At 40.9% G+C, this 9,105-nt stretch overlaps 1 protein-coding gene across 1 annotated transcript; it reads right to left on the reverse strand.

Annotated features, from left to right (window-relative positions):
* Positions 1–2,483: 2,483 nt before the first annotated feature.
* On the reverse strand, positions 2,484–7,199 carry LOC127222137 (DNA-directed RNA polymerase III subunit RPC10). Its single transcript, XM_051184023.1, has 3 exons — positions 7,069–7,199; positions 5,659–5,746; positions 2,484–3,268 (listed from the first exon to the last, which is right to left on the reverse strand). Exons 1-3 carry the CDS (start codon positions 7,177–7,179, stop codon positions 3,141–3,143), a joined length of 327 nt encoding a protein of 108 aa, XP_051039980.1. The 5' UTR covers positions 7,180–7,199; the 3' UTR covers positions 2,484–3,140.
* Between the last annotated feature and the right edge of the window lie 1,906 nt (positions 7,200–9,105).

The following is a 9,105-nucleotide window of genomic DNA, read 5'->3' on the forward strand; positions in this document are numbered from 1 at the left end:
CCCTAACCTCCTAAACACCTAACACTAACCCTGTAAGTGTAATGCCAACCCTAAATCTAACCCCCAATACTAAATTCCTAACCCTAACTCCAACCCTAAACCCCTAACCTAACCCTGAGTTACCCCCTCTTTTATTGTCCAAAGTTCTTCTATTAAATCTATTGGTAGTCTTTATTATGGATCCTTGTATGATAAAGATCTTTTTTTCTTTTCTGCTTCCAATATTCTTTCTTTGGTGGTAATTTGATTTATAGACAAAATTCTTGCTTAATTTTTATTTTTGAGACAAAAATCTCATTATATAATCAAGGTTTAATGGTAGGATAAAAAGTCAGGGGAGCGATGAGAAAATGAAGTAAGTGGGTAAGAATCAACGTAAAGCCATACAGTGATAACTAACTCCACAAAATTGCCTTCTGACCTCCACATGAGTGTTGTGACATGTATCCACCACCACCCCTGACCACATACATACACAATAATATATATTTTTAAAACAGAACAAATTAAATCTGGTTGTGAAAAGTCAAACTTAAGAGTTGTAAATTGCAAAGCAATGGAAGTTGCCTACACAATCAACAGTTATTCTATATGGAGATTTCAATTGAGAATGTTAACACTGATGAACCCCACTAACCAGATGACCTTGAGTTTGACTTTTCCCAGTTTTAAGCCTAAAACTCACAGATTTAGTAATGTTTCTTTGTCAACAGTCAAAAGGTATGTCTTAACCACTTGTAACCTGGTATATTAGGAACTGCTTGAACCCTTGCTACTTAAGAAAGTATCCTATGATCTCATTTAACAAATACAAAAAAAAGGAGGAATAGGGTGGAGGTTTACTGAACAATCCTGTTAAAAAGCCACCCAAATCATGGCTATCATTAAGACACTTGACTTACTTCATACCTAGTTGTCCTGAAATTCTTTTCTGTGGCATAGTCCAGAATCCCAGCATCACTGACAAAAATTCACTAAAAGAACTGGAGCTGAGACAGGCAGCAGTATGGAGCTCTATACCCTCTTCTACCTCCTGCTGCCACTGACGGGATAGCCTGAACCTTCCAATACCCCTGCTTCTGCATGTCTGTGTCAGCCTTGGGTAGCATTTTAAAATACTCATAGCCACTGCCTTACTGCCCTGAGAAACTATTGTACTGACTTCTACTCTCACCAGTAATGTGACAATGCCCCAACCCTTACCAACAGTAAAAATTATGATTCTCCCCAACACCTGTCATCCAGTACCAAGGATTGAGCCCACAACTTGTCATATTCTAGGCAAGTGATCTAATACTCACATACATTCTCATTCAAAGGCGAATGTGTGGCTCTCCTTTGTAATAGAGTTACCGAAAGGAGATATCAGTGAAGTTCCAAAGGCTTGAAAACAACCATAGATCAAAGATTTCAAAGTCAGCTTTTGTGAATTACTCATCCATTTCTCTCCACTTGAGGACTTTGAAAATGTCAAAGGTGCTATGTTCATAGAAGAACACTGTTGTTTTAGATCTCCTTACTATGTGCACTTTTTTTATTTTTTCCTCCTTTTAAAATTTAAATTAGAAACAAGCTTTTTCTATATGTCAATCTCAGTTCTCCCTCCCTCCCCCCTTCCCCTGTCCCTCACTAACCCCCTATCCCATCCCCTTTCTGCTCCCCAGGGAGGGTGAGGCCTTCCATGGGGGAACTCCAAAGTCTGTCACATAATTTGGGACAGGGCCCAGCCCCTGTCCCCCTCCCCCATGTTTCTAGGCTGAGAGAGTATCCCTCTATGGGGAATGGGCTCCCAAAGTCCATTTGTATACTAGGGATAAATACTGATCCATTACTGGAGGCCCCATAGATTGCCCAGGCCTCCTGATACCCACATTCAGGGGGTCTGCGTTGGTCCTATGCTGGTTTTCCAGCTATCAGTTTGGGGTTCATGAGCTCCCCCTTGTTCAGATCAGCTATTTCTGTGGGTTTCTCCAGCCTGGCCTTGACCCCTTTACTCATCACTCCTCCCTCTCTGCAACTAGAGTTCAGCTCAGTGTTAGCTGTGGGTGTCTGCTTCTGCTTCCATTAGCTACTGGGTGAAAGCTCTAGGATGGCATCAATCTCATTATCAAGGAAGGTCATTTAAGGAAGCCTCTCCACCATTGCTTAGATTGTTAGCTGGAGTCATCTTTGTAGGTCTCTGGACATTTCCTTAGTTCCAGATTTCTCTTTAAACCTATAATGGCTCCCTCTATTCAGGTATCTTTTTTCTTGCTCTCCTATATTCTTCCCCCAACTCAATTTTCCTGCTCCCTCATGCCTTACTATCTGTAGTCTTTATCACATATATGACTGTCCAATTGCATGGAAGGGATCAGAACTTCAAATGTAGAAAAATATGTTCACTATAAAGAGTAATCTTACTAGTGGTATCAATAAATATGTAACTTTTCTAAATTTATTGAAGTTTTAATAGATTTTTGAATGGGGTTCAAACACAGGCCTTTGAACATGGTAGGCACAGGCTTTATTGTGGATCATTCCCCCTAGATGGAAATATAAAATATTTTTGGTTACTTTTAAATCCCTATCAACATCATGCAGACAATCCAAATCATAAAACAGTTTGTTTAGTTGTTAATCATAAGATATATCATGTCAGTCTCCTGAATTTTAAAGTGCTTTTCAAAAATTTTATGGGTATTTTTATAATTTCTCTAGAGAGAAAAAATAGAATTTTAAAAATTAAATGGCTAGAGATATAGCTCACTTGGCAGAGTACTTGTCTAGTAATGCCTGAGGCTCAGATTTCAATCCCCTGCAATGTATAAAATGAAGATGGTTCAAATGCCTATCATCCTAACATTTTTGAGACAGAAGCAGGAAGAATAGGAGGTTCAAGTTTCTAGGACTAATGACAGTAAGGAACTATCACCTACCTACTAAACACAAAGGAAGAATGAACAGGACCTGAAGCCAAGTGAATATCTTCATGTGTATTTCCCAAGGACCTGAGGTCCCTGTACATTAAGGACTTTTATCTGCTGACTTACAGATGGCCTGTTTCACCCTGGTCCTCCACCACAGAGTTAGCTTCCTATCATACAGCAAAGACCTTCAACACACAAAATTTATGCTTGCAAGCTGGGTAAGTCCTGCCCTTAGTCTCTCCATCGATGTCCACACTGAGCATTGCAGCACTTGTAGAAGGTGGTCATTGGCTCATCTGCAGAACGGGTCTGAAGCTGCATGAAGTAGGCACGGGGATGTTCACATTTTGGACATGGTTCTGACAAAGAGAAAAACAAGTAAGTGTGGGTAAACATCTCATCTCCATGCTAATTCTGACTTCTTTGCTAATAGCAACCTCCTACCTACAGCACACCAATACTAAGGGGACCAGGGAGAACTGTGCTTTGAAAGTACTTCCCTGGTCCCACTTCCTTTCCCAAATTTTGTTGAAGATTGGCTGGAAGCATAGCATGGGAAGGGTCTACTATAGTCTGTTTTGTAAGACTATAACAAAAATACCTGCCTAGTATGCTATAATACTAGCACTTACGAAACTAAGCAAAAACTTTTTATGAGACTACAATTACCTTGTACAAACCATACAAAGACACAACTAAGAAAGAGAACTACAGACCAATCCCCCTCATGAACATTGATGCAAAAATACTAAATAAAATACTGGCAAATCAAATCTAATAACACATCAGAAAAATCATCCACCATGATCAAGTAATGCTTCAGCCCAGGGATGGTTCAACATATGAAAATCTATCAATGTAATCCACCACATAAACAAACTGAAAAAGAAAAAACCACATGATAATTTCACTAGATGCTGAAAAAGCCTTTGACAAAATCCAACACCCCTTCATGACAAAGGTCCCGGAGAGATCAGGGATAACAGGAACATAGCTAAACATAATAAAAGCAATATACAGTAAACCTACAGCCAATCAAACTAAGTGGCGAGAAACTCAATGTGATTGCTCTAAAATCAGGAACAAGATGAGACTGTCCACTCTCTCTGTATCTCTTCAATATGGTACTTGACATTCTATCTAGAGCAGTAAGACAACAAAAGGAGATCAAGGGGATACAAATTGAAAAGGAAGAAGTAAAACTTTCACTATTTGCAGATGATATGATAGTTTACATGAGTGACCCTGAATTCTACCAGGGAACTCCTAAGGCTGATAAACACCTTCAGCAAAGTGGCAGGATGCAAGGTAAACTAAAAAAAACAAAAACAAAAAAACAGAAGCCCTACTATATACAGACAATAAATGGACTGAGAAAGAAATCAGAGAAATATCACCCTTTACCAAACAAGTGAAAGACCTGTATGACAAGAACTTTGAGTCTTTAAAGAAAGAAATTAAAGAAGATAAATGGAAAGATCTCCCATGCTCTTGGATAGATAGGATCAACACAGTAAAAATGGTAATCTTGCCAAAAGCAATCTACAGATTCAATGCAATCCCCATCAAAATACCAGCACATTTCTTCACAGACCTGGAAAGCACAATACTCAACTTTATATAGAAAACAAACCAAGGATAGCCAAAACCATCTTGTACAATAAAGGAACTTCCACAGGCATTACCATCCTTGACTTCAAGCTCTATTACAGAGCTATAGTACTGAAAACAACTTGGTATTGGCATAAAAATAGACAGGTAGACCAATAGAATTAAATTGAAAACCCTGATATTAACCCATACACCTAGGAACACTTGATTTTTGAAAGAAAAAAAACTAAGGGGAAAAAAAAAAAAAAAACTGAGGCATGAGGCTTTGCTACAAGGCCAGCTTAGGCTACACAGCAAGATTCTATATCAAAATTAAACAAAAGCCTTGAAAGTGGAAAATGAGTAGAGGCTTCTGTTTTATTTTGAGATAGGAGGTGGGATGAGGAGATAGTGGGGGGAATGGGAGAATATGTAAAATAAGATTTTCAAAAAGAGAATATGTATCACATTTTTAATTATACTTATCCATATCTGACCTGGAGAATCTAAATGAAACAACAGAGCAGTATCAATACGGTGATTTTCCTTTCATTATATTTAATCCTTGAAAAAAAGATATGCTTTAAAAATTTTTAATATGGCCAGTCAGTGCACATGCCTTTAAACCTAGCACATCCCCATGGCAGGCAGACACGTGGATCTCTGAGTTCGAGGCCAGCATGGTCTACAGAGAGAGTTCCAGGACACCCAGGGCTACACAGAGAAACCCTCAAAACACAAAATCAAACAAACAAAAAAGTCTTAATGCCTTGCTTAGAGTTTAAAGAATGACTATTGTGACTATAATATATCAAATATTTCCTGTATTGGCAAACATAAGCTATTTATCATTATTTTATTATTTATATTTTCTTTAATTCCTTTATACCTATGGGGGATGGGGAGTTGGAAGACAACTTTTCATGAGTCAGCTGTCTCTTATACTATCTGGACACCAAGGATCAAACTCAGGTTAACAGGTTTGGCAACAAGTGTTTTTTTTTTTTTTTTTTTTTTTTTTTTAACCTGCTGAGCCATCTCACTGGTCCTAACAATATACAGGGTTGCATTATAACAAATATAATACATTCATTAAGTATAATAATAAGTAATAATAAACAGGGTTGAGTCATTGGCTCTGTAATGGGAAAATTCTCACCTGCAGTGGAGTCTACATTCTCCCAGGCAGCTGCTCCACCAAGCACATCATCCACTTCTTTCAGCTTTGGATACTTTCTGTTTGTTACCTAACAAAAACAAGCCATCAGATTTCAAGTAATCATATAGTTTTAAAAGTGGGCCACCAAACCATAACTTCCCTCCAGTATTTCCTCAATTCAGTAAATGTATACAAAATTTATCTTCTTCAAAGTGAGGCAAGAGCCATTAAAACATAAGGGTTCGGGATATTCCCAAAACAGCACAGAATTTCAATGTCAGAGACCCCTAGAACCTGGAGGACACACCATACAGAGCAGGAAGAAAAGACAGCTGAGTTAAACCCTGCTCTTCTCTTATACCCCTAAGATATCTAATAATCCAACATGAAAGACAGTAAAAAAGACTAATAGCACCATTTATCTGGGTATCCCAGCATTCCCCAGGCCACATTTCATTGTTCTCTCATCCTTCAAATTTCAAAAATTATGTCACCATTCAACCTTACCACATATCCAGATTCCAAACTCCTACCATACAGTTCTAAAGTGCAAACATTGAAAATGAGGTACCACCAAGGCCTGGTGATGCACATCTGAAATCACACAACTCAGGACACCGAGGTAAGGAGGAACAAGAACTGAAAGATAGACAAAACACCAAGGGCTGAAAAAGCAGCTCTCTGGGTTCCAACACAAGCACCACACACACAAAGCAGCAACAATGGCATATATTAGAAGACAATGAGTCCTGGAAAAAGAGGAAAGGAATGAGGATGAACTAGAAAAGCTGGGTTTTGATAATATATATATATATATTATATATGCCCAGGTGAGCCTTTATCTTAATCTGCCGCAGCCTCTCCAAACGATCGAATTATAGGCATGTACCAATAGTCAAAAGGGCTGGAATTTAAATAGGATAATCATTATTTTAAAAGAGGAGAGATAAAGTAAAAGGAAGAGAGAGAGAACTACAGAGAGCACCAAATGGGTCGTTCGGAAAGACAGACTCAGGCGAAAGGAACGTGAAGGACTTAACAGCACCGCGTGCACGGTAAGATCCTCAATAGCTACAAAAACAATATTAAGATTTGAGATCAGAGAAGGTGATAAGCCGCCGACTGGAGGACAGCATGGGGGTTTTAAAGGCGTGGTTCAGCCTAGAGGTATGAACGGACATTCTTGCAACTTTTTGGGTGTCACAAAACTGGCTGCAGAAAGCCAGAGGCAGAAATCTCTTTAGTGACCAAAGGAGTGGCTTCGATTTGGCCGGAGCAACGCCACTGGATTACCAACAGCTGGACTTGAGGTACCGCCGCAGCCAGAGCAGAAAAAAAAAAAAAAAACTACTGCCGGCAGGAAGTCTGAGCGCGCGGACAACCGAGGCGGCACTTGCCTCTGGAACTCACCTTGCGTGTGATATTATGCACATAGGGGCAAGTGTTGCAGGCGAAGCGATGGCAACGCTGTCCCTCCTCCACAATTAGTCCGTTTCCGCAGCTCGGACAGAACAGCAGCATTGCCGCAGCTTCAACCGCGTAGGTTCTTTCTGTCTGAAGCTTCCGCGACCGCAGACGCCCAATCGAAGCGGCAATTGATACGTTCCCAGAAGGGACTGCGGCGTGCAGCTCTCACATGCCATTGGTCAACGCAGACAGTCCTTCCCCGTCCCGCCAATAGCGCGCTGTCTGCACTCCCCCTTTCCGTGCAGTGCCTGCGCGTGCGCACGGGCAAAAATGGCAGTATAGATAAGGCTGGCACCTGGCAGGCCTAAAGTACCCGGGACTAAGGGTCGGAGGGAGGTGCCGGGCGATGGACGTGTTTCAGGAGGGTCTCGTCACTGGTGCAGGAACGGCTGCTTCGCAATCTTCTGAGCCGGGACTGACAGGCAGACTAACCTAATGTTCCGGGGACTTTAGTTCAGTCACTAGTGTTGATTCTACCTCTCAGCTGCTGTCTGCCTAAGGTATGGATACCTGTCTATCTGTACTTACCATCTCTCCAACCTGACATGTCCCAGTTCTGCCATTTCACTTATACAGCTAGATTCAACTCTACAGATCAACTCTGACCTACAATTACCAGCAGCTTCTCTCCACAGACCTCCATCTGGTTCTTTTAATCTCATTCCTATACTCCTTTACATTTCCCAGCTCTGCCTTCTCAGACATCTTTTAAATGCCTTTCCTCTGTAATCCTCTGCAGGCATTCCAAAACCTACACAGGGAGCGGGTGGGATGAGTCCTGTGGGTTTTTTGTTAACTGTAACAAGTTATCTAGAAAGAGGAATCCCAATTGGGAAACTGTCTATCAGATTGACAAGTAGGTAACTCAATGAGGCATTTTCTTGAATGCAAATTGTTAGAAGAGGACCCAGCCCATTGGGGGCGGTGCCACCACTAAGCCAATGGTCATGTGTGAAACAGGAAAGCAGTACGACGGGGCACTTGTTCTTGGCCTTCTCCTGTAATCATATTGGTGACTGCCTAATTGTAATCAGAGAGCTTTCATTCAGTAACTGATGGAAGCAGATGCAGAGATCCAGTCAAGCACCGGGCCAAGCTCGGAGTTCAGTTGAAGTGAGGGAAGAGGGGATTTTACGAGTAAGAGGGGGTCAGGATCATAAAGGGGGAACCCACAGAGACAGCTGACCTGAGATGGTGGGAGCTCACGGACTCTAGATCGACTGCTAGGGAGCCTGCATGGGACCGACTTAGGGCCTCTGCATGCGGATGAGTTATCTAGGCCCTAGCAGTGGGATCAGGACTGTCCCTGGTGCATGAGCTTTTAGGAACCTGTTCCCGATGGTGGGATGCTTCACCCAGCCTTGATGCAGGGAGAGGAGCTTGGTCCCACTCAACTTGATGTGTCTTGCTTTGTTGACTCCCATGGGAAGTCCGCCCCTTTCTGAAGGGAGGGATGGTGGATGGGAGGTGGGAGGAGGGAGCAGGAAGAGAAAAGGGAGAGGAACTGTGGTTGGTATGCATTGGCTTCAATAAACAATGGGCTGTGATCCCTAAGCCAGACAAACCTTCTTCCACAAGTTGCTTTTGTCCGTGGTGTTTTATCACAGCAATAGAAACCTAACCAAGATATATTTACTGTGGCTTATAATGTGTGATTTGAGAATTAATAAAGTTCTCAAAAATAAGAAAAACTTCGTGTCAGCCAAGAGTACTAAGGAAAAACAGGAATACTTCAGATGCTTTCATTGAAACTGCTATGTCTTGTGAATTTACTGTTATTAAATAAATTCTGACATTAATATGTTTGACAGTGTTTCTGACATGGCACAATCATGGCAACTGTAAAAATCATTTTACTAGGTGTGTATGAATTGTCAGTCTTAAATATAAACAATAAAAGTTAAATTTTATAACTAATTTATTATTTTAATTTTTGAGGTTTTATTTTTATTTTGCCTGCATGTGTATCTGTGTACCTTG

The sequence above is a fragment of the Phodopus roborovskii genome, unplaced genomic scaffold (genome assembly GCF_943737965.1).
Source record: "Phodopus roborovskii unplaced genomic scaffold, PHOROB, whole genome shotgun sequence".
In the NCBI taxonomy this organism is placed as follows: Eukaryota; Metazoa; Chordata; class Mammalia; order Rodentia; family Cricetidae; genus Phodopus; species Phodopus roborovskii.